Consider the following 27005-nt stretch of genomic DNA (forward strand, 5'->3'; position numbering starts at 1 on the left):
TAGTTAGCAAGGCTGTGGGAAAAGAACTTTGTATACTGGTACTAAATGTTCTTTTTATTGGTTACAATCATAAAGGTGACTAAACCAATGTTTCAAAAGTTCTTCAATCATGGTCGCACAGTTGTGTTACACTTTAAAATCATTTAGTGTGAGACTATGCTAACGAAAAGGAAACGAATACAACAGGCATTAATTTAATTCCTACCATGGTGTCAACTTAATTTCCTTTACTCAACTTCTCTTGAAATTCTCTACAAGAACGTATAGCAAGCCTTTGGTGGCCATTTTCTTGACGTATGTACTAGTAACGTTTGGCATTGACTTGGGTAAATCAGAGATTTCAAATAACATCCCACTGTGGAATTAGATCATTCCTGATATTTGAAAAAGTCACCTTGTAGCTGAAATAGAGTGACTTGGTTTTGTGTAACACACTTTCGCTATTTTGGAATGAGTATTATTATAACCAAGATAGACAAGAAGCCCAAACCCATCACAGTAGAACAAGTTTATGTGCCAACTAGCTCCGCAGATGATGAAGATATTGAGGAAATGTATGATAAAATATTAGAAACTATTCAGATAGTTAATGGGGACGAAAATTTAATAACCATGGGGCACTGGAATTCGATAGTAGGAAAAAGAAGCGAGGGAAATGTAGTAGATAATTGTGTACTAGGGGAAAGGAACGAAAGAGGAAGACGTCTGGTAGAATTTTGCACAAAGTATAATTTAATCATAAATAACACTTGGTGTAAGAATCATGAAAGAAGGTTGTATACGTGGAAGAGATCAGGAGACGTCGAAAGGTTTCAGATTGATTATATAATGGTAAGACAGAGATTACGGTACCAGGTTTTAAACTGTAAGACATTTCCAGGAGCAGATGTAGACTCTCACCAAAATCTATTGGTTGTGAACTGCAGGTTAAAACTGAAGAAACTGCAAAAAAAGTGGGAATTTAAGGAGATGGGTCCTGGATAAACTGAAAGAGCCAGAGGTTTTGGAGGGTTTCAAGAGCGGGGGAAACAGCGTTTCAAGATTAGAAGAAGAATGAGAGATGAAATAGTGAAGGCAGCAGAGGATCAAGTAGGTAAAAAGACGAGTGTTAGTAGAAATCCTTGGGTAACACAAGAGATACTAAATTTAATCGACGACAGGAGAAAATATAAAAATGTAGTAATTGAGACGACTGACAGGGAATACAAAGGTCTAAAAAATGAGATTGACAGGAAGTGCTAAATGGCTAAGCAGGAATGGCTAGAGAACAAATGTATGGCTGTAGAAGCATATATCACTACGGGTAAGATAGATACTGCCTACAGGAAAATTAAAGAGACCTTTGGAGAAAAGAGAACCACCTGTATGAATATCAAGATCTCAGTTGGAAAACCAGTCCTAAGCAAAGAAGGGAAAGCAGAAAGGTGGAAGGAGTATATAGAGGGTCTATACAAGGGATATGTACTTAAGGGCAATATTATGGAAATGGAAGTCAACGTAGATGAAGATGAGACGGGAGATGTGATACTGCTTGTTGAATTTGACAAAGCACTGAAAGACCTAAGTCGAAACACGGCCCTAGGAGTAGACAACATACCGTTGGAACTTCTGATAGCCTTGAGAGACCCAGCCATGACAAAATTCTTCCACTAGTTGAGCAAGATGTATGAGACAGGTGAAATACCCGCAGACTTAAAGAAGAATATAGTAATTCCAATTCCAAAGGAAGCAGGCGAGGAGTGAGAAAACCAAACTATTTTTAATAAGCCATGGTTGCAGAATACTAACACGAATCCTTTACAAGAGAACGGAAAAACTGTAGATGCCGACCTCGGGGATGGAAATGAGCGTTTGGCGTCATTTGCCGGGAGGCCCCTTACGTCCGGCCGCCTTGACGCAAGTCTTATTACATTCGACGCCACATTGGGCGATCTGTGCGCCGGATGGGGATGAAAAGATGATGAAGACAACACAACACCCAGTCCCTGAGCGGAGAAAATTCCCGACCCAGCCGGGAATCGATCCCGGGCCCGTAGGACGGAAAGCCGTTACGCTGACCACTCAGCTATCGGAACGGACACCTTGGGGGATGATCAGTTTAGATTCTGGAGAAATGTAGGAACACGCGACGCAATACTGACCCTACGGCTTCTCATAGAAGGTAGGTTAGGGAAATATAAACCCAGGTTTATAGTATTTGTAGACATAGAGAAAACTATAGACAAAGTTGACTGAAATACTCTCTTTCAAATTCTAAAAGTGGCAGAAGTAAAATACAGGTAGCGAAAGGCTATTCACAATTCGTACAGAATCCAGAAGGCAGTTATAAGAGTCGAGAGGCGCGAAAGGGAAGCAGTGGTTGAGCAGGAAGTGAGACAGGACTGTAGCTTATCTCCGATGTCATTCTGTCTGTATATTGAGCAAGCCGCAATGGAAACAAAACAAAAATTCGGAGTAGTAATTAAAGCACAAGGAGAAGAATTAAAAATTTTCAAGTTTGCCGATGACAATGTAATTCTGTCAGAGACAGCAAAGAACTTTGAAGAGCAGTTGAATGTAAGGGACAGTGTCTTGAAAGGTGGATATAAGGTGACCACCAACAAAAGCAAAACGAGGATGATGGAATGTAGTCGAATTAAATCAGGTGATGCTGAGGGAATTAGATTAGGAAATGAGGCACTTAAAGTAGTAGATGAGGTTTGCTATTTGGGAAGCAAAGTAACTGTTGATGGTCGAGGTAGGGAGAATATAAAATGTAGACTTGCAGTGGCAAGAAAACCGTTTCTGAAGAAGAGAAATTTCTTAGCATCGAGTACAGACTTAAGTGAGAAGAATTCCTTTCTCAAAATATTTGTGTGCAGTGTAGCCATGCATGGAAGTAAAAAATGGACGATAAGCAGTTTAGACAAAGAGAGAATAGAAGATTTTGAAATGTGGTGCTACAGAAGAATGCTGAAGATTAGATGGGTAGATAACGTAACTAATGAGGAGATACTGAATAGAATTGCGGAAAAGAGAAATTTGTGGTACAACTTGACTAGAAGAAGGGATCGGTTAGTAGGACACATTCTGAGGCATCAAGGGATCACTAATTTAGTACTGGTGGGAAGCATGGGGGTACAAATCGTGGAAGGAGACCATGAGATGAATACAGTAAGCAGATTCAGAAGGATTTAGTTTGCCGTAGTTACTCGGAGATGAAGAGCTTGCCCAGGAACGAGTAACGTTTAGAGCTGTACCAATCCAGTCTTTTGACTAAAGATCACAAGAATAACGCCATATATTAAACTTGTAGGTTCCAAATAGTAACAGAGGAAAGGTAATATCAAGCACTCCTTTCGTACCTATGGTAACTTCTACACTGCGCAACAAAATTAAACGATCACTTGTTTCGGAAACCCATAATTGTCTCCCATTACGACGCGTAAATTGGAATGTAATGGAGTAAAAGCGTGCCACCCTGAAACCTCACGCTTCGGCTCGCCAACGTTTCAAACAGTAAGGTGTTGATATAAGCGAAAAAAAGGCCGCTACTCAGAATATCATAGTAGTTGTAAGATCGATTAATGATGTTACATTGGCACCAACATTTACTACAAATCTGCTCAACGCCACCGTGGATCTGTCACACGAGGGGAATGTAGACACCCTCTCTTGCCCTCATCTTAACCCTTAATTTGACGCCTCAGCGACGGAGGTCAGAACCGCTACACGCAGCGTTGAAATCACGTGATTTTCGTATGGGTTGCCGAGGAAACATTTCAGACCCACCGACGCTCGGAATAGACAGTAAAAAGTCTCAGGAGGTGGCATAAAGGGTGTCAATGAAACCGCCTCTTCACTTCGGGCGTTGATTACCACGCATTTCGCGGTCTAAGACGACAGTTCGCAGTGTGATGAGCAACAGGGCATCATTCTTGATAAATTTGGCCACTGCTTCCAGTCCCTTGTCGTTTCAGCCCTACTCTGAGGACACTGCGGGGTTGCAACATCCTTTAGAGTGCAGCGTGACAGTCGTTTTCACTGTGTCATAAACCGTGGAGCCGCAAGGGACCGTTCAAAGTCATTTGACGAAATTTGAACGTAATGTGAAGCAGAAAAGTGTTTTTATAGTTTTTCATCATTCCTGTTTTGCGGCTCCTTGTGGCGTGCTCATGGGGGTTTCGCCATTGACTCACTCGTGAATAAAATCACAGAGTGCCCCTTTAACATCACCCAGTTTGGCAATATCCTTGTTGCCACCTTTTCATCTTTGTTGAACACGTTTGAAATCTGTCAGAAACTTCGACAACTGTTCAGTCTCGTGGCTTGTCTAGTGCCTAAAGCAGGCGTTTACAGGTGGCGAAGGGACTGCCTAACCCTCAGGTGCGGGACTGAATTAGTGTCGAAGTTTCCGACAAGTACTTTTCTAACGTGCTCAAGAAAGGTGCGTGTGTTTCACCGAGGATGTTCCCGGACAGGCTGACTTTAGACGGACGCTTTGCCATTTTATTCATGCGTAAGTGAATGTCGAACCCTCCCATCATCACGCCACTGGGTGGTACGGGAAAGGAGGCACGAAAAAGCATGAAGCGCTGTATAGCTTCTGATCACTTTCGAATGATTTCCGATGGTCCCTAGTGGTTCCACCTAGTGTAGTATAGCAAAATTTGCGATGAGGCTACACTCCAAAGGGGTGGTGCCATTTGTAATGATATTGCAGAGTAGAGCACGGTTGTAATGCCCAGGGCGTGGTAGCTGTGGCCAAATTTGTCAAGAATGTCGTCCTGTTGTCCATCACACTGCGAACTGTCGATTTCTACCACGAGGTATGTGGGAATCAACGCGGCAAACGAAGGGTGGTTTCATTGAAGACCAGCCCCCGAGACCTTTTCGTGTCTGGTCTGAGCGGGGGTGTGTCTGAAATGTATTCCTCGGCCACCCATACGGAAACTACGTGATTTCAAAGGTGGGTGTCGCGGACCTGACTTCCATCGCAGAGGCGTCTAAATGAGGAGTGATATGAGGGTGCGAGGGCGTCTGACGATCTTCCAGTAGCGTGACAGTTCCACAGTGGCGTTGGACAGAATCGTGGTGAAATTTGGTGCCAATGTAACATCATTAACCCAGTTTACAGATCACAAGAATTTGTGAGCTATGGCTTTTTTTCCGACATCTTGCTGCTTGCAATGGCGCCGAGCGGTAGATTGACACCACAGAGCGCTGCTCTTCTACACCATTACACGTAAGGTTGTAGGCGCTGTTGACCCAAATTTCTAACTTATGCGTTGGAATGAGAGAAAATTATGGGGTTTCGAAGAAAGCGATCCTATAACTTTGATGAGTAGTGTATGACATTGCGGCAGTTTGTTTGGTTCAAATGGCTCTGAGCATAAAGCACCCTATTTGGAAAAAACACAATCTGCATCAGATTATATGAATTTATGAAATCTACCGACACCCATTTTCTTGTACCATCATATACAAAATTTGTATTGAAGCCACCACATATAACTAATTTCTGGTAATTCCTACAAAGTGAATCAAGAACCGTCTCTAGCTTGAGCAGAAATGCTCTGAAGTCGGAGTTAGGGGACCTCTAAACCACAACAATTAGATGTTTAGTTTCAGTGAATTCAACTGCCCCAGCACAACATTCAAATATCTGTTCAGTGCAGTGCCGTGATAAGTCTATGGACTCGAATACTGTTTCTTATGTACATATCTACTCCCCCACCCCTCAAGGAACTCCTTGAAAAACAGCCAGCTAATCTGTATCCTGGTAAAGGAAGCCTCTGAATTTTCAAATTATTTAAGTGGTGCTCTGATATACCATTAGTTTCAGAGTCAACATTTATAAGCAGTTCACTAACTTTATCTCTAATACCTCTTATATTTTGATGAAATATGCTAATTCCTTCTCAACTTGGAAACTTTACATCCTCAGAAGGTGAGCCCTTAGTTAGAGGGACTTCATTTAAGCAGGTATACCTATCAGCTGACTTCAATCTAAAAAAGGTGCACCTCCAACACCAACTACTAAAGGAATTTTTCCATGAATGATCCCACCACCACCACCCACTACACTGTCACCTACAAGGTTTGCCAGCCTCCCCTGTCCATACCTATGGAGGTGCAGGCCATGCCTAGTGAATCCCGATCTATTGACAGACCCAGCTCGCACCACTGAGATGTGACCCGTGCCCTCTGCCATCAGCGCCCTCTCCAGCCCTATGTTAACGCGCCTGACAGCCGCATTAAGATGAGGCCGATCATGACGTTGGAACAGTTGCACGAAATGCACATTAGTGCCACCAGTTTGAGTAACTCCCCTATGATGTCATTCACTTGAGCCAACCCTGCACTAGGCTTTACAATGCTGGTGTCCTGGTACTCACTCATCAACACTTTCTACAAGTGCTGGCCCACACCACTACCATGCGAACTACCTAGCAGCAGACCCCTCTTCTTCCTGTTAGACTTTGCAAGTGACCTAGGCCTCCTAACTGCTGAGGACTGCTGCATGTTCAACAACATCTACAGGTAGATGATGCTCCTCTCCACTCAACTCTGACAATTGGTCAAATCTTTTGCATACACGCAAAGTATAACTGTCAGAATACCTCCTCTTCCTAGCTGCCTTCTTGCCAACTGCCAGTTCCCATTCCCCACCACCCTTCACCCTCCTCAACCTATCTACAGATCAACTACAACCACTAATTTTCCTGAAATATTCTTCACCAAATTTTACATATTTAGATGGGTCATGGTCACCTACCTTTTTTACTGTAAAACGAATGAGAGCATGTTTTCTGAAGAAATACTTGGTAACATAACATTGGTATTTAAATGTACTATCCACATATGTGACCATAGAAACTCAGACCTGAAACATGTTATTTCTATTTCTGTCTCTCTCTCTCTCTCTCTCTCTCTCTCTCTCTCCCTCTCCCTCTATCTCTCTCTCTCTGTCTCTCCACCTAATGTTCTTTACAGGGTAATTCGCTAACACATTACGACGATTCATTCGAAGTAACTTCTTTCAAGTATTTATTATCTTCCTGCCGGGCAAATAAGAGTTACCTTTCTGCTGCTAAATTACTTAAATATGAGGTCCATGTTCAGTAAACAATATCTCAATGAACCCCGCCTCGCGAATTCTCCGGCGCAGTAACACAATACATTCTAGAGAATGAGTACGCTTCCAATTGTTAGCTGTAAACTACTTTCCCCGTTACCCGGTTATCAATTGGAACGGTGGTTCATACATAATGTTCTGATACTTAGCGCTTCCATTCAATTTCCATAGTTGCTCAAATATCCGCATGCGAATGGCATTTTGATGCGTCTTGTAAAGATAGCCCCTTCACCGGTGATGAATTCATTTTGACTACCGATTCTTACAACTGCATCATAACTTACAAATTATCGGAACTAAGGTAAGTTCACTCTTATTCGACAACCTTTATTAATTTAGATTTCGTGGAATGCATGTTACGACAGCAGCTCACACTTTACTCGTACACCCTCACAGGCAAAGTACAAACAGAAGGTGAGTACTAGCCACAGACTGCATCATATCTGTGGCAATTTTAACTAGAAAAATTTGTCGTTTATTTTTGTTAGGCGTTGAATTCTGTATTTACTATTCAACTCAGGCTCATAGGTGAAACCTACGCTATCTAATCAATATGCTGCTGTTGCAAAATACACTGAAAATGGTCACTTAATGTACCCATTGAGCTTAACGAAGAAGAAGAACTCAGGATCATTTTGAGACACTACAAGAAATACGTTTTACACTTATAATGCCTCAGAAGTGGCATGTTGGTCACTGCTCAAAATTCTTTCTTACAAAACTTTTACACTAGATGCTTTCTCAAGTAAGATCTCAACGAGCCCAACGTTCATTTCTGGTATGGCAGGGTTGTTGTAAAATCTCTTGGGAGGTACAAACCAGTTACGATCAGCTGGGTATTACTAGTTAACATTCCTGTCTCCGCATTACAGTAATACTCTTTTCTCTCTTGTTTCAGATTTGATATGGAAACACGAGACGGGAGAACACTGCTACGTACAATGTCCTTCATTTCGTCTCGTGCACGAGCTCTGCGTCAGCGATTTGGATCTTCACAGCCGTCTCTCACGGACAACTGGGACACCGGATGCAATCAGGAGTACATCGACGATGATCCACGAGTTCCATCGCCTGATATCGGTGGATCAATGCTGTCACTACTAAACGAACCAGAGGCTACATGGCAAGAAGGAGAGGAAAAATCACCGGTTTTCCGAGCACAACGGTCAAAATCTCTCGACTCTCTCACTGCTATTTCAGTTGCTCCATTAAGTCCTCCTGCTAACTTACAACTACGTTCAGAGGTATTTGCAGCCACTTCACCGTCATCAAAAATACCACGTCCGCAGCCACCAAAACTCATGGAACCATCTGTTCCAGCTTTCTCTGGACCTTTAATCCATGATTTCCCCGAGTCGCTGTCTCCAGGTTCCATTATCCCAAGAATCCCCGGGCCTCCTCCATCACCTCAAAAATCACCATCGACACTCTCAGCTCCAACTACTCCTCGATATGGTGAACCGTACTCTCCATTAACACCGAAATTTCCAGAAGCCCCAGTTATTCCAAAAATACCTGGTCCTCCTCCATCTCCTAAAGTTTCCAGACCGTCGACTCCTAAAGCAAAAGAACCACCTTCCCCAAAATTTTCTGAAGCTTCTATAATTCCAAAGATTCCAGGCCCACCTGTTTCACCCAAACACTCCCGTCCGACTACTCCAAAACAGAACGAAGGGATACTGATGGACACTTCTAAACCTTCAGTACTGCAGCTGTCACAGGGTCATTCTCGCCCAGCATCACCACTCTTGAACGAGTTGTCTACGAAAGAAATAACAAAGAGTCCAAAATTAAGAGATCCACCAGCTTCACCGAGATCACCACAAAGAAGCGTGAAAAAGCCACCGGATGAATCAATGCCAATTGATGAAGAACTTAACATAGTCATTCCGCCTACAGTAGCTGAGCATCCGCAGCCACCAAATCAGCTGTCTGTCGTATGTGACATATATGAGTCACCCAAGAGTTCTCCAGTTCGTAAGCCTTCAGTGAAACGACCACTCCAGCGGTGTTTGACTCTTCCGACAAAAGAGCGCGATGACTCAGAGTCGCTTCTAGCAACAATGCCAGAAAAAATTGTAGAAGATCCTGGTAAGATACCAGAAAGTGAGTCCTTCGACCAAGAGGAGAACAGAGACACAGTTGCTGATGGTTGTCTGCCTACACGACCGACCCTGTTCGACCTGCGACCGCGACCGAAGTTAAAGACCCAATGGTCGATGGACGACAGCCGGTCAAACAGAGTACCTGCAGGCGTCCCCTCAATGAAGCCAGCGGAGAAGCGCAGGCGATTTTTCATGCGTAAGCAGACCAACTCTGCTCCTGACTCTTTTGAGGGTCCCGGCCATCTCAGTATTAAACCGAAAGAGCATCACTCAGTCAGCTTCTGTTTGGGCAGCGTGAGGAAGTGTAGAGGATCTGACAGCTCCATACAGCCGCCTACACTTCCAACAATAAGTAAGTACGCTTTACAGTCTCTATCCGAAATTAATACTGTATTTGTCCAGTGATTCATAAGGCTGTACCTGCTTCATGTTCCCTTCTTGAAGATTTGAACTATACTGACATAGTGACTGACTAATAGTTTTTCATTCTCAATACGTGTTCATTCACTAATACCGTAAGAAGTCGTATATAATTTTGCGACTTATGTAAATATTGTGCTCCATGATTAGGTTATAAGCTTAGAGAATAATTTGGGAATGCCTCAAATTATTTTCGTCGCCTTCCTCTAACTGCTAAAGCATGTAATTTATCAGTAACTGTAATTTTATACGAGTATGATCAGTGCTTGTCAGTTATTGTGCAATATCTTTGTTACCATGATTCAGTTACAAAATTAAACGAAGTCGATGAAAAGTGGTATCGACATCCACCACACACGGTAACGTGGCTTGTTTGGTGTAGATGTAGATGTGGATTATTCCTGTCAATTGCTACTAAAGATCGTCAGTTACCTATAATTTCTTAGAAACTTTATCAACTGCGTCATTTGCTTAAGTTCCATTAACACTGCAGAGACATGTGGGATTTACTTTGGAACTCCGGTACACAGACTGAAGAGTATGAAAAGTAATGTACCATTCTATGACACTGCCATGCGACACAGTGTTAAAAACGCTTTCCGTTATTAGGGTTTCCAGCGCTGGTCCTTATGAAATGCTGACTGTGAAACACTGCGTATAATGCAGATGTCAGTCAAGTGAGAAAGGAAAAATATAATAACTTCATGTAAATCACTGAATGTATTGCCGTTTTAATGTTGTTGATTTACTGACATGCAGTTCTCCGTCCAGACCCTCTCATAATATTGCGTGCCACATTTTCATGGACAGTGGTTTTCAAAGCTCATATTTGGTATGCGGACTGCTCAGATATTTACGTGGCCAGTCACGATAGAAATGAAGTACATAGTGCAGAGTGATTATAAATCAGACTTTAATTGTGAAATGGCAAATAAGTTACAGAAATTTTTGATACCGCACTGAATGCAGTATATGTTCTAGTTTTATTAATAAATGTTCAATGTGGCTACCTTTAGTAACACGACTATGTCCCGTCTGTAATCAAAAAACATTTACCTTAGGCGAGTCCTGTACATGTTCGATTGCGTGATGTGGCTTTTGCTCACCACATACCAGAACATTATACAGACTCACTTTACCGCAGGTATGGATGGTAGCTTCGTCACTGCAAACTATTTTATTAAGAAAATCATTTTCAGTCTGCATTTTTTACACATTTCATCACAAACCTTAGCATGCGTTTCTTGTCACTTTCTCATAAAGCTTGCAACAGTTCAAATTTGTAGGGTTTGAATCACAGGCGTTTCCGTAATGCCTTCCACATTGAAACACTAGGCATATTCAGTTCTAAGCTGTCACACCTCTTTGATTTAACCAGAATACGAATGTAAGATATCCGAACTTGGTCAACTGCTGTGACGGAGACGGCTGACCGACCCTGATCCGACTTACTGTGTGATACACAGCCAGTTTCGGTGAAACGATTGCACCGGTTAATAACAGTTTCAGTTGGTGGCTTGCGATATTTAGTCCTGAATTGTCTCTGAGAAGTAGTAGCGGATTTGGATTAATGAAATGGTAAACAACACGGCGCACTGTCTAGACCGTTATAGTGCACTGCCACTTTACCAGCTGTAAAGCAGTGAAACAGTTACAGTGAGAGTGACAGTGGCAACTCAATATATAGTGTTTGACAGTGATGAAGATGATTAAAGGAAAATGTAAAAGTGGTTGCAGATGACAAACTGTGCAACAAAACGGTCACTGTGGAAACACAACACATCATAAAAACCACACCACGTGGTTGTTGTTGTTGAGGTCTTCAGTCCTGAGACTGGTTTGATGCAGCTCTCCATGCTACTCTATCCTGTGCAAGCTTCTTCATCTCCCAGTATCTACTGCAACCTACATCCTTCTGAATCTGCTTAGTGTATTCATCTCTTGGTCTCCCTCTACGATTTTTACCGTCCACACTGCCTTCCAATGCTAAATTTGTGATCCCTTGATGCCTCAAAACATGTCCTACCAACCGATCCTTTCTTCTAGTCAAGTTGTTCCACAAACTTCTCTTCTCCCCAATCCTATTCAATACCTCCTCATTAGTTACGTGATCTACCCACCTTATCTTCAGCATTCTTCTGTAGCACCACATTTCGAAAGCTTCTATTCTCTTCTTGTCCAAACTAGTTATCGTCCATGTTTCACTTCCATACATGGCTACACTCCATACAAATACTTTCAGAAACGACTTCCTGACACTTAAATCTATACTCGATGTTAACAAATTCCTCTTCTTGAGAAAATTAAACGCTTTCCTTGCCATTGCCAGTCTACATTTTATATCCTCTCTACTTCGACCATCATCGGTTATTTTACTCCCTAAATAGCAAAACTCCGTTACTACTTTAAGTGTCTCATTTCCTAATCTAATTCCCTCAGCATCACCCGACTTAATTTGACTACATTCCATTATCCTCGTTTTGCTTTTGTTGATGTTCATCTTATATCCTCCTTTCAAGACACTGTCCATTCCATTCAACTGCTCTTCCAAGTCCTTTGCTGTCTCTGACAGAATTACAATGTCATCAGCGAACCTCAAAGTTTTTACTTCTTCTCCATGAATTTTAATACCTACTCCGAATTTTTCTTTTATTTCCTTTACTGCTTGCTCAATATACAGATTGAATAACATCGGGGAGAGGCTACAACCCTGTCTTACTCCTTTCCCAACCACTGCTTCCCTTTCATGCCCCTCGACTCTTATAACTGCCATCTGGTTTCTGTACAAACTGTAAATAGCCTTTCGCTCCCTGAATTTTACCCCTGCCACCTTCAGAATTTGAAAGAGAGTATTCCAGTTAACATTGTCAAAAGCTTTCTCTAAGTCTACAAATGCTAGAAACGTAGGTTTGCCTTTTCTTAATCTTTCTTCTAAGATAAGTCGTAAGGTCAGTATTGCCTCACGTGTTCCAACATTTCTACGGAATCTAAACTGATCTCCCCGAGGTCGGCTTCTACCAGTTTTTCCATTCGTCTGTAAAGAATTCGGGTAAGTATTTTGCAGCTGTGACTTATTAAACTGATAGTTCGGTAATTTTCACATCTGTCAACACCTGCTTTCTTTGGGATTGGAATTATTATATTCTTCTTGAAGTCTGAGGGTATTTCGCCTGTCTCATACATCGTGCTCACCAGATGGTAGAGTTTTGTCATGACCGGCTCTCCCGAGGCCATCAGTAGTTCGAATGGAATGTTGTCTACTCCCGGTGCCTTGTTTCGACTCAGGTCTTTCAGTGCTCTGTCAAACTCTTCACGCAGTATCTTATCTCCCATTTCGTCTTCATCTACATCCTCTTCCATTTCCATAATATTGTCCTCAAGTACATCGCCCTTGCATAAACCCTCTATATACTCCTTCCACCTTTCTGCCTTCCCTTCTTTGCTTAGAACTGGGTTGCCATCTGAGCTCTTGATATTCATACAAGTGGTTCTCTTCTCTCCAAAGGTCTCTTTAATTTTCCTGTAGGCAGTATCTATCTTACCCCTAGTGAGACAAGCCTCTACATCCTTACATTTGTCCTCTAGCCATCCCTGCTTAGCCATTTTGCACTTCCTGTCGATTTCATTTTTGAGACGTTTGTATTCCTTTTTGCCTGCTTCATTTACTGCATTTTTGTATTTTCTCCTTTCATCAATTAAATTCAATATTTCTTCTGTTACCCAAGGATTTCTACTAACCCTCTTCTTTTTACCTACTTGATCCTCTGCTGCCTTCACTACTTCATCCCTCAGAGCTACCCATTCTTCTTCTACTGTATTTCCTTCCATCATTCCTGTCAATTGTTCTCTTATGCTCTCCCTGAAACTCTCTACAACCTCTGGTTCTTTCAGTTTATCCAGGTCCCATGTCCTTAAATTCCCACCTTTTTGCAGTTTCTTCAGTTTCAATCTGCAGTTCATAACCAATAGATTGTGGTCAGAATCCACATCTGCCCCAGGAAATGTCTTACAATTTAAAACCTGGTTCCTAAATCTCTGTCTTACCGTTATATAATCTATCTGATACCTTTTAGTATCTCCAGGATTCTTCCAGGTATACAACCTTCTTTCATGATTCTTGAACCAAGTGTTGGCTATGATTAAGTTATGCTCTGTGCAAAATTCTACAAGGCGGCTTCCTCTTTCATTCCTTCCCCCCAATCCATATTCACCTACTATGTTTCCTTCTCTCCCTTTTCCTACTGACGAATTCCAGTCACCCATGACTATTAAATTTTCGTCTCCCTTCACTACCTGAATAATTTCTTTCATCTCGTCATACATTTCATCTATTTCTTCATTATCTGCAGAGGTAGTTGGCATATAAACTTGTACTACTGTAGTAGGCACGGGCTTTGTGTCTATCTTGGCCACAATAATTCGTTCACTATGCTGTTTGTAGTAGCTAACCCGCACTCCAATTTTTTTATTCATTATTAAACCTACTCCTGCATTACCCCTATTTGATTTTGTATTTATAACCCTGTAATCACCTGACCAAAAGTCTTGTTCCTCCTGCCACCGAACTTCACTAATTCCCACTATATCTAACTTTAACCTATCCATTTCCCTTTTTAAATTTTCTAACCTACCTGCCCGATTAAGGGATCTGACATTCCACGCTCCGATCCGTAGAACGCCAGTTTTCTTTCTCCTGATAACGACGTCCTCCTGAGTAGTCCCCGCCCGGAGATCCGAATGGGGGACTATTTTACCTCCGGAATATTTTACCCAAGAGGACGCCATCATCATTTAATCATACAGTAGAGCTGCATGTCCTCGGGAAAAATTACGGCTGTAGTTTCCCCTTGCTTTCAGCCGTTCGCAGTACCAGCACAGCAAGGCCGTTTTGGTGAATGTTACAAGGCCAGATCAGTCAATCATCCAGACTGTTGCCCCTGCAACTACTGAAAAGGCTGCTGCCCCTCTTCAGGAACCACATGTTTGTCTGGCCTCTCAACAGATACCCCTCCGTTGTGGTTGCACCTACGGTACGGCCATCTGTATCGCTGAGGCACGCAAGCCTCCCCACCAACGGCAAGGTCCATGGTTCATGGGGGGGGGGGGGGGTAAAAAGATGAAAAATAAAAGCCCACTGAACATGCTGCAACTGCAGTGAAACATGTTTGGTTTAGAAAACAAAGTTGAGTTTTGCTAAAGTCGGACCCTATCCAAAAACATACGTATTTTTGTGTGTCTAACGCCTTTCCATTAAACTTTTCCATTTCGTGTTTACTACTTTGACATCTTGTTCCAGAAATATGCTCTCCTTTATTGTTTCTGATTAATACACTTCGCTAAATGAGGAGTTCTTTGCTTATCAAGTAATGGATTCCACGCAGAGAAGGTAGACTTTTGACTTTTTACGTGGCCCCACCACCAGACAGTATGTTTATGTGTGCATACTTCCAGGGGTGGGGAATGAACTGTAAGATTTGAAAGAGATTTGAAACTGCACTTGAGCAACTACGACATATGCCCAGGTACTCATCTCCAGATAGTAATTACGGTTCAACACGTTCTGCTTGCAGCAAGTACATCCTCCCCATGCCACCACTGAGATGACCCTTCAGTACCTCCTCAATGAAGAATTCCTGTACCTTCTCGGTGTAGAATTCATATTTCCAAAAATAATCAGGCAGACTTGCTTTACTGAATCGGAAAACCCTTAGAATTTGGCATATATTACAAGTCTGATCTCGCATAGATTGGGAAACATGACCTCGGACTTAATTACTCAGGACACAGATACAGAAAAGGATAGAAGGAGTAAAACAGGTTATGCAGGAAAATGACTCGCCACAAGACATTCACAGCACCTGTGGACCCATATATAATGTTTTGAGAGTTTATGTACATTAAGCGGAAATTCTTCTAATCGGAGCCAATATCAAGTAGTATACTTTAAAAATTGTGAAAATATAACAAATTTAAAGGAAGATTCAACGAATTATAACAGGAGTAAATCTAAGTGGTGCTTCGTTTAAAGTGGAGACGCGTACTTAGGTGGAATAGTTGCAACTTCTCGTCTTAAAATTCTGATTTTGGTTTGACATGATTTCCCTGAAACGCTTCAGGTCTCACTCTGTGACACTTCCTAGAAATATGGATGCAGCCAAGCTACTTCCTCATAGTTTTTCAATCCGCGGTTATGTTTCGTCAATTCCAGAATCCTTTTCATCTTTTGGACGTAACTATGTGAAATGTTATGAAATAAAGTTTCAGTGTGGGTGATGCTTAAGTGAAACTTGGGAAGTCGAACACTAGACGCCTTCTACAAGAGTATTTGCTTATGAAATTCTTGTGCAACGTGTACTTGCGTACTATTAGAGCATGTGTGACTAATGTCATAGTAGAAGTGATTAATAACAGCTCACATATAAACGTAGACACAATGTCATATCCATTCTACGTCGATATTGTGACGGATCACAAGCTTATCTGGAGAAGGACGTGCGGAATTGGCCTTAGCTATGTAGGAACCATCACGATACACGTCTCATATACACTCCTGTAAATTGAAATAAGAACACCGTGAATTCATTGTCCCAGGAAGGGGAAACTTTAGTGACACATTCCTGGGGTCAGATACATCACATGATCACACTGACAGAACCACAGGCACGTAGACACAGGCAACAGAGCATGCACAATGTCGGCACTAGTACAGTGTATATCCACCTTTCGCAGCAATGCAGGCTGCTATTCTCCCATGGAGACGATCGTAGAGATGCTGGATGTAGTCCTGTGGAACGGCTTGCCATGCCATTTCCACCTGGCGCCTCAGCTGGACCAGCGTTCGTGCTGGACGTGCAGACCGCGTGAGACGACGCTTCATCCAGTCCCAAACATGCTCAATGGGGGACAGATCCGGAGATCTTGCTGGCCAGGGTAGTTGACTTACACCTTCTAGAGCACGTTGGGTGGCACGGGATACATGCGGACGTGCATTGTCCTGTTGGAACAGCAAGTTCCCTTGCCGGTCTAGGAATGGTAGAACGATGGGTTCGATGACGGTTTGGATGTACCGTGCACTATTCAGTGTCCCCTCGACGATCACCAGTGGTGTACGGCCAGTGTAGGAGATCGCTCCCCACACCATGATGCCGGGTGTTGGCCCTGTGTGCCTCGGTCGTATGCAGTCCTGATTGTGGCGCTCACCTGCACGGCGCCAAACACGCATACGACCATCATTGGCACCAAGGCAGAAGCGACTCTCATCGCTGAAGACGACACGTCTCCATTCGTCCCTCCATTCACGCCTGTCGCGACACCACTGAAGGCGGGCTGCACGATGTTGGGGCGTGAGCGGAAGACGGCCTAACGGTGTGCGGGACCGTAGCCCAGCTTCATGGAGACGGTTGCGAATGGTCCTCGCCTATACCCCAGGAGCAACAGTGTCCCTAATTTGCTGGGAAGTGGCGGTGCGGTCCCCTACGGCACTGCGTAGGATCCTACGGTCTTTGCGTGCATCCGTGCGTCGCTGCGGTCCGGTCCCAGGTCGACGGGCACGTGCACCTTCCGCCGACCACTGGCGACAACATCGATGTACTGTGGAGACCTCACGCCCCACGTGTTGAGCAATTCGGCGGTACGTCCACCCGGCCTCCCGCATGCCCACTATACGCCCTCGCTCAAAGTCCGTCAACTGCACATACGGTTCACGTCCACGCTGTCGCGGCATGCTACCAGTGTTAAAGACTGCGATGGAGCTCCGTATGCCATGGCAAACTGGCTGACACTGACGGCGGCGGTGCACAAATGCTGCGCAGCTAGCGCCATTCGACGGCCAACACCGCGGTTCCTGGTGTGTCCGCTGTGCCGTGCGTGTGATCATTGCTTGTACAGCCCTCTCGCAGTGTCCGGAGCAAGTATGGTGGGTCTGACACACCGGTGTCAATGTGTTCTTTTTTCCATTTCCAGGAGTGTAATTTATAGAAACGGTGGAAAATAAAGACAAAATATTTGACCCGAACTTAAACTATGTTCTTCCGGGATTCATGTCCAATCTCCTAACATCAGTACAGCTTCGTTCGGTAATGAAAAGTTAATATATTTTATTTCGTTTCAGACCAACTAAGGAACACATCAAGATAACTATTTATTTTTCTTTTATTCAAAACTGTTTTTTATTCTAAAAATGAGCTCCTTTTGCCTCATATGACCATCTGACTCCAGTTGTTTTTCTGTTTGTTTTATCTTTCTGAAAACCTTTGCCTTTCCCATTTATAGTTTGTATTTGTCTCTGTGATGCAGGATCTCGTGTCCAAACAGATTTTCTTCTAAGACTTTTTCTCTTAATTTTTAACCCTTCTTCTTTGTCTGTTTCCTGTTTTCGAAGAATGAGTGAATCTTCTTTGTTAAATTGACTTCTTCATTCTTTCTGAGGTTACAACACGGCTTTCTCTGATCTCGCCCGTTATGTTTGGTCTCAAAACCCAGTTGTCCTCATTGTTCTTGATGGACCTAATATTCTTCGCAAGAGTCTTCTTTCTTTCTTTTACAAATCGTCTGACCCCTTTTAACAACCATATACTAGGTAGTATTTCTGACCCATAGAAGACTTTCGGTTTTACAGTTTTATTTTAATGCCTTAATTTAAAATCTTTTAAAGAACTGTTTTCTATTCTACAGATTTCTCACGTTCATTGATATTCTTTTCAGTTTTTCCGTTTTGATTTTTTTACTGTGCAGATTTCTCACGTTCATGTTTAGGGGGCGATAAAAACGTTTCCGACGGATGGGGTTGCTGAGCGTATATGAAACGTAGCTGATATATAAGCACCGATACGTAGACAAAGGATTTGTATCGTATTCGTGTCTTTCCGACGTGCGTGCGGTAAATTTGGAAACGTGAACCAGGGACGTTATTACCAAATGCGTCGCCGGCCGTAGTGGTCGAGCGGTTCTAGGCGCTACAGTCTGGAACCGCGCGACCGCTACGGTCGCAGGTTCGAATCCTGCCTCGGGCATGGATGTGTGTGATGTCCTTAGGTTAGCTACGTTTAAGTAGTTCTAAGTCTAGGGGACTGATGACCTCAGCTGTTAAGTCCCATAGCAGGCAGTTATAGACTTCTTGACGGCAGTACAATGTGTTTTAGCAAACCTTCAACCTGGTGCGTCGGTCTGTTCTTTGTCACAATGCTGACGGTGATTCTGTCTGATCAGCATACACATTCCGGACTGCACAGCTTTCGAATGGAAACTATTTGATCACCCTTTTTATATTGTTTTCATTCTTTCAGTTCTGATTTTAATCAAACATTTCACACTTTACATCCTTATTTTCTCACCCAGATATTTAACACTGTCGGTTTTCTGGAGGCTGCCATAATTGACATTTAAACCTTCTCTTGAGCTACTTTCATTGATTATCTAATCTGTCCCTTCAAAAGATGTTTGTAGACCTGTCTCTTCAGCTTTCTCCTTCAGTGGGTGCAGTCTTCTCTTTGCATTCATGGAAGTTCCATCTATTATTTTGAGATAGTCTGCCACGGCCCAACAGTTTGTTGATTCTTTCCATCTACCCAAATTTATGTACAAGAGGTGGACAAATATTTGGAAACACCAAAAACACAAACATTACTATGCCTAATACAGTGTAGGAAAACCGCTGACATTTAAAACAGCTTCCTGTCGTCCCGGTATCGATAAATACATATCGTTTATGGTTTTCGAGGGAATATTATACTGTTCCTAATGTAAAAAATTTGGCATGCTATTCAGGTAACGATGATGGAAGTGGACAGCGTTCAAGCACACTTCTCTTCAAACCAGACCACAAATGCGAATAATATTGAGATCTGGTGATTGTGGCGGCCAGGGGAGAAGTGAAAATTCACCTTTCTGCTCACTTAACCTATCCTGGATGATGCAAGCTACGTGAACAGGGACCCTGTCGTATTGGGACACAGCATCACCAATGGGGAACAAACATTGCGCTGTGGGATGGGCCTGATCAGCCTAAATGGTTACATAATCCTTCGCAGTAATGCGACCTTGCAGAGGCCTTAAAGTATCACGATATGGCCGCGCAAATTATCACAGAACCCCAGCCATGTTTTATTCTCGCAACGTAAACTCCGCCTCAAGTTGGGAATAGTGTGCAAGAAGACTCATCCGACCAAGTTACTTTCTTCCATTGCTCCATGATCCAAGTTATATGACTTCGGCATAACGTTTTTCCGTTACGTTCATTTGCATTACTGGTGTGCCCTTTTCGAATTCGACCTCGCTCTGAAATCCCCAGATTATGTTTTGGTGCTGATAAGGTTCGCGATTGCGACATTCAGTTCTGCAGTAACTTCTGCACCTGGCATCCTCTTATTTATCCTCTCATTCCTCCCTGACGCACGTTTGTTCAAATGGCTCTGAGCACTATGAGACTTAACAGCTGAGGTCATCAGTCTCCTAGAACTTAGAACTACTTAAACCTAACTAACCTAAGGACATCACACACATCCATGCCCGAGCAGGATTCGAAACTGCGACCGTAGCAGTCCCGCGGTTCCAGACTGAAGCGCCTAGAACCGCTCGGCCACTCCGGTTGGTGACGCGCGTTTGTCACGATCGCTCGACACACACTTTCGTCCGCGTTGTGACTTAGCGGATGATGTTTTCCCGCTTTCCTTGTATGCGGAATATATCTTCGATACGTTGCTTCTTGAAGCACCAAGCACTTCGGCTACCGTGGGTACGGAAGCACCCACCATAAGAGTACCAAAGAGTTGGCCTCGTTCGAAATCACTTAACACTCACAACTACACAGGACATTACTCTGATCACGACCGACACTTGCAGAGTACTGAGGACATCCCACAGGTGGTGTTGGTGGTCAAATACAAGCACCAAGCACTTCGGCTACCGTGGGTACGGAAGCACCCACCATAAGAGTACCAACGAGTTGGCCTCGTTCGAAATCACTTAACACTCACAACTACACAGGACATTACTCTGATCACGACCGACACTTGCAGAGTACTGAGGACATCCCACAGGTGGTGTTGGTGGTCAAATACAAGCACCAAGCACTTCGGCTACCGTGGGTACGGAAGCACCCACCATAAGAGTACCAACGAGTTGGCCTCGTTCGAAATCACTTAACACTCACAACTACACAGGACATTACTCTGATCACGACCGACACTTGCAGAGTACTGAGGACATCCCACAGGTGGTGTTGGTGGTCAAATACAACAGCGCAACCTGCGGGCTTGGCTAGCATCTTCATTTATGTTCATGCGCGCATTTCTTACCGCGCTTGATGATTTTGTCCATCCCCTGCAACTATTAACTTTTTGTTTTTCTTCCTCAGTTCACTGCTCGCTTATACTTTTTTACAGCACAGCTAGATAACGGTGGTGACAAGACACCTCCGTGTCTTGCTCTGGACACAATTTGGAAGGCAATAGAAGTTGTTCCAAGAAACCCAACATTTTATACTGTGTTTATAGAAGTTTGTTCAGTTATTTCTAGAGTTTTCCTATCTATTAAATATTATTACGTGGTTTTTAGGAATGAGACCCTATCTCTGGAGTAACAAGCCTTTTTAAAATAAACAAATATTAGTATTAACCTTTTATTTGATATTTTCTAATACCTATTAATATACTGTATACTACAGTAAAAATTCCCTCTTCCACAAAGGGTATTTCTACACACTCAGAGCACTCACATGAACATTAGACTTACAAGGAAACCTCCCCATCGCACCCCCCTCAGATTTAGTTATAAGTTGGCACAGTGGATAGGCCTTGAAAAACTGAACACAGATCAATCGAGAAAACAGGAAGAAGTTGTGTGGAACTATGAAAAACATAAGTAAAATATACAAACTGAGTAATCCATGCGAATATAGGCAACATAAAGGACAGTGGGAGTTAAGGAGCGCCGTGGTCCCGTGGTTAGCGAGAGCAGCTACGGCACGAGAGGTCCTAGGTTCAAGTCTTCCTTCGAGTGAAAAGTTTAATTTTTTATTTTCAGTTTATGTGACAAACTCTTATGTTTTCATCACTTTTTTGGGAGTGATTATCACATCCACAAGAAAACCTAAATCGGGCAAGGTAGAAGAATCTTTTTACCCATTCGCTAAGTGTACAAGTTAGGTGGGTCGACGACATATTCCTGTCATGTGACGCACATGCCGTCACCAGTGTCGTATAGAAGATATCAGACGTGTTTTCCTGTGGAGGAATCGGTTGACCTATGACCTTGCGATCAAATGCTTTCGGTTCCGATTGGACAGGTACGTCCTTTCGTCTACTAATCGCACGGTTTTGCGGTGCGGTCGCAAAACACAGACACTAAACTTATTACAGTGAACAGAGACGTCAATGAACGAATGGACAGATCATAACTTCGCGAAAATAAAGAAAGTAAAATTTGCAGTCGAGTGCAGACTTGAACCAAATACCTTTCGTTCCACAGCTACTCACGCTAACCACAGGACCACGGTGCTTCTGCGCTTACATTCTCCTAGATATTACCTATGCTGCACATGTACTACTCAGTTTGCATATTTTGCTTATTTTCTTCGTAGTTCCACACAACTTCTTCCTGTTTTCTCGATTGATCTGTGTTCAGTTTTTCAAGGCCTATCCGCTGTGCCAACTTATAACTAAATCTGAGGGGAGCGCAATGGGTAGGTTCCCTTGTTAGAAACACCAACTAGCCATCGTGTAGGAACACCTTGCGGCCTGATCTCTGCGGCGCTGTGTCAGGGGGTACCCGAGCCGATAGACTTAGGGACACGTCCTGCTTAGAAGCTTAATAACCCGCTCGCAAATACCCAGATATATTCATTCAGTATTTTAGAATGAGAGCACTTAAGGTTATGCAACAAGCTGTACTCATAATCTCAAACCTCTACGAAACTTTTTCTCGCTGATCGCCCCCTTCGTACCCCACCCCACCCCCCTCCCGCCCACCAGAATCACGAAAGGAAAAAAGAAGTTTATCGGGTACTACATTTTCGATTTTCATGCAGTAAAACTGCCATATCAAGCATGACGTTATAATTTATTACTTCCTTACAAATAACTCTGCTCGCAACAAGTGTTGTACTCAGTATCCACATATACCACTAAATTAAAGAGATATGGCATCGTCATAAACATTGAGATTCGTGAAAATCTACCACTTCACATATGAATTTTAATTTATTACTGTTTTGCCACAAACTGTATTCGCAACGCATTTTGCAAATAGTATCCAAATACACCACTGAATGTACCTGCCAAATCAAATTTTATGTCACATAGGAGAGATGACGTCACAGACACTTAGGTGCATGATAAACGGAGCGCTAATTATCCAGACTATATCCATGCAGTGTCTAATAATGAAAGCATTTATCGGCTTCCAACAAACTTTAAACATTATTTAAAACCTTTCATCAACTTTTTCGTGCTTAAATGGCTACCGTCCAACATTTAACATATTACTTCTTTTGTAAGGTAATCAAAAGTGTAAAACTGTTTTATATAGGTGAGTTCAGTTCCTTAAGGAATCCAAAGTTTACTGGTTACTTACTATTTGGAAATAAGCAGTACAGAGCTAAGAACCATCTACAGCCCAAAGACGTGGCAATGAAATGGGGGTGACATTGAAGCATATCTAGGAACACCTGGAGAAATTTCAAACTAATTTGTTAGGCACATATGACTAGCTCTATAAAAATACTGTGAGAGTTAGATTCCCCATTACCCCTAGGGGTAAGGGTGTGGATGGAAGGCTTCGTAAAAATGTTCGAAAACGATCTCTTTGTATTTATTTGCTGTAGTTAGTTGACTTGAAATATTTCTAAAAGTATTGAGGGCAATTTGTCTCTTATTTATGATGTTAAGTGTGTCAACCACGTCGCGAGAATGAGCGCCGCAGCGAACCAATAATTTTGTCAACGTGTTTCGGGACGTAAGATCAAGCCATACAAGTAAATGTCACAGATAAATGCCACAGATAAATTTAACTTCCTCTTTGGAATCGTATGGTGTAAGTCAGCAGAGCCTCAGACATGTATGAATACAATACCTGTATATGACACACACGCATATGTTCAACATATCCTCCTAATCCTTGGATTGATTTCAACCAAACTTAGCACACATATTAATTACTATCTGGAAAGAAATGATGTGGAGGTAAGAGCCACCAACCTCCGATAGGGGTGAGGATTTGGGTGATAACGGGATGTTAGAGAGAGAGAGAGAGAGAGAGAGAGAGAGAGAGAGAGAGAGGTGGGGGAGGGGAGAAGGAAATGGACAGGCAGAGAGAGAGGGAAGGAGAAGTTGGATAGAGAAAGCAGACAGGACGAGAGGGGTGGATGGATAGAGAGAGGGGGAGGAAGAGGTGGACAGAGAGAGGGGGAAGAGAAAGTGGATAGAGAGAGGGGGAGGAGGGGTTGGACAGAGAGAAAGGGAGGTGTGGATGGAGAGAGAGAGGAGGAAGCAGGAGATGGACTAATAGAAGATTGGAATAAATAAATACCGGGACAGCATCGTGTTCCTAAGCTAGAATTACCTCCAAAGCTATTGTGTACAATCTTTTTGAAGCAAATATCGTAACAAAACGATACTTTCTTTTAAGAATGGTTCAAATGGCTCTGAGCACTATGGGACTAAACATCTAAGGTCATCAGTCCCCTAGAACTTAGAACTACTTAAACCTAACTAACCTAAGGACATCACATACGTCCATGCCCGAGGCAGGATTCGAACCTGCGACCGTAGCGGTCGCGCGGTTCCAGACTGAAGCGCCTAGAACCGCTCGGCTACTCCCACCGGCGGAAGATTACAACTTTTAGTTAATAAGGACGTGTAGGGCGTTGAAAAACTTCATTTTCATGCAGCTAAATTTTGAGGAACGTATAACTCAAATCAAATTTGTTATTAGAAACAAACTGTTAATTCCTATTATTGATTATTTAAGGATGTTTATCGATTTCTGCTTAAATCATTTCGATATTTTCTTGTGATGATACTGCCTCACGATTTAGTATTTACCATTTTGGTTTCAGGTAATGTACGTACAATGTTGAATCACACGCAGTTATGACACAGTTTTAGGGCTTCTGTGAGTAATGCGCAATCTAGCTATTTAATAGTTGTAACAAATCCAGCATTGGTTTGTGAACGTATGCGATGTAACCTGCAACAAAACGATGATTAATTTTATAGTCTGTAATAAAACTACCTATTAGAAGAAAACTCCTGCTTCCACTTCACATAAAACTTGGCATTTTGAAATAATTTATTATGGTCCTACCATAAAATAGTGACACTTTCAAGTGTGCAGCATGTAAAGTGACCGTGGTTGTCAGAAGCTAAGATGAAACAAGAGGGTCTTTGTCAGCCCTAACGTTCGGAAACTAATGAAAGACGAGACATTTGAAGTCAACGTGAATAAAATTTGATGATTATCTTGCATGCCCTTTAACCAAGTTCTGAAGTTGCAGACATCTTGATTAGGAGAATTCGTAAGGAACATGTAGCATAAAGATGTGTCAATGAGCTCGAATCTGCACTTTCTAGACTACTGCGTCAGGTACTTTCAGAAAATCTGGGTGCTGTCAGCGGTACAGGGGGGGAAGCTTCCCTCAAAATGTTAAACAAACCGAACGGGATTACCAGGAACGATGGGATGTCAGAGTGATAGCTGATTTCTTGTGGATGCTGCACAGCAAATGTCCTCTGTCGTTGCATTGAAGAAAATGAAACGGAGATTCCTGGGGAGAAAGAAGACGCACTAATATTTACTCCCTTTTATTAAACCTGAACAACATAATACTTCAGTATAATTTTAGAAGTGCCTTATTTTCTCATTTTTTTTACCTAAACTGATTAAAAAAACCTGTAAACTTTAAATTTGTAGATCTATGTGATCACACGACCGGAAACAAATACCTCTTGAGATATGGGCCAATCTGTCTTCTAATTTCTATCTGTCTGTTACGTAGGAGTAGACACCATAGGCAATACTGCAAGTTTTACCAGGAATCCTGACACATCCTTCATCCCTTCTTCGCAATTTTTGCACCGTTCCTAACACAATTGGCTTCCTTCGGACTGCGCCACAGGCATCGATCACACGCTCTCTAACGTTGCACATTGTAGATGGGTTAGGCATACAACAATGCCTTTAAATGTCGCCATAGCCAGAAAATCAACGGCTTTAGTCCGGTGAACTGGAAGCCCAATTTACCGGATCTCTTCAATCAATCCATCACCAATGAAATTTTGAAATGAGTTAGTGTCAGACAATCCGTAGGAAATAGTGTAATGCCCAGCCGTGTATAAACCACAGACTGTGGTTTTCAGCAAGGGTTACCATCAGTGTCCTGCTGATTACAACTACTCGTATATGCGCTATGAACTGCAGCAGTAACGTGATCTATACCACCGAATACTACACATCGCGCGTTACATGTATCAATATGTACTGGTCTGACAGTTTCAATGAGATGTCCGAATTTCAGTGGAATAATGGCACTCCATTCTTCCTCAAGAGCCAGAACCAGAGAAGATATTGGGTTCATGGCGGACTCTGGGCAGGCCAACCAGTTTCAGAAATGTTACTGTCCGCAAATCATTGCCTCACAGATACTGCTTCATGTCAGGATGCATGATCGTTTCCGAACTGTTCCTCTATCGTACACAGCAGACAATGCTGTAATTTTTGTTCATGTTCTCCTGCAGTTAACGTTTTCTTAAGCACAACAGGGGTTTCACACACTAACCATGAATAAAACTTGGCACTACACATGATGGTAGGTAACGATGTCGAGGCACTCGCAACACCCAAACACTTCTGTCGGATTTCCACAGGGTATATTGTGATTCATCACTCCAAATTAGCCATTTCCAGTTACCCACTGTTCAGTGGTGTCACTCTTTACACCTCCGCCAGCATCCTTTAGTATTAACTCTAGGCATGTGTGGCTTACGAGGAGCTGCTCGACCGTTGTCCCAATTATGATACTCACGAGTGATTTCTTCAGCTGGTGACAAGCGAGTTTTTACAAGCACCTTCCACAATACTCTACAGTCCCTCTCTGGCCTGTCTGATCCTGGTTTAGCTGTGGTTGTTTCTACGCGTTTCCGCTTCACAGTCGTATCACCAATTGTCGACTTAGGTATCTTCACAAGGGTTGAAATGTCCCTGGTGGATCTGTTACTCAGGCGACATCCAATAACTACACAAGGTTTGAAGTCATTGACCTCTCCTGACGGACCGATTCTGCTGTCACTGCTTGTTTACTGACAACATAATATTCCCCACCCCTTTTTATACTGGAAGGTTCGCGTCTTGTGCCATCCAGTAGTAGGGGT

The 27005-nt window shown here is 42.8% G+C and overlaps 1 protein-coding gene across 1 annotated transcript in view; it reads left to right on the top strand.

The window, feature by feature from the left end:
- Positions 1-8418: 8418 nt before the first annotated feature.
- The window catches only part of LOC126184468 (uncharacterized), an 818298-nt gene continuing 799711 nt past the window's right edge, over positions 8419-27005 (top strand). Inside the window, exon 1 of the mRNA XM_049926859.1 lies at positions 8419-9574. Within this exon, the coding sequence (XP_049782816.1) occupies positions 8419-9574 (1156 nt within the window). The remainder of the gene's footprint in view (positions 9575-27005) is intronic.

The sequence above is a fragment of the Schistocerca cancellata genome, chromosome 4 (assembly GCF_023864275.1).
Source record: "Schistocerca cancellata isolate TAMUIC-IGC-003103 chromosome 4, iqSchCanc2.1, whole genome shotgun sequence".
In the NCBI taxonomy this organism is placed as follows: Eukaryota; Metazoa; Arthropoda; class Insecta; order Orthoptera; family Acrididae; genus Schistocerca; species Schistocerca cancellata.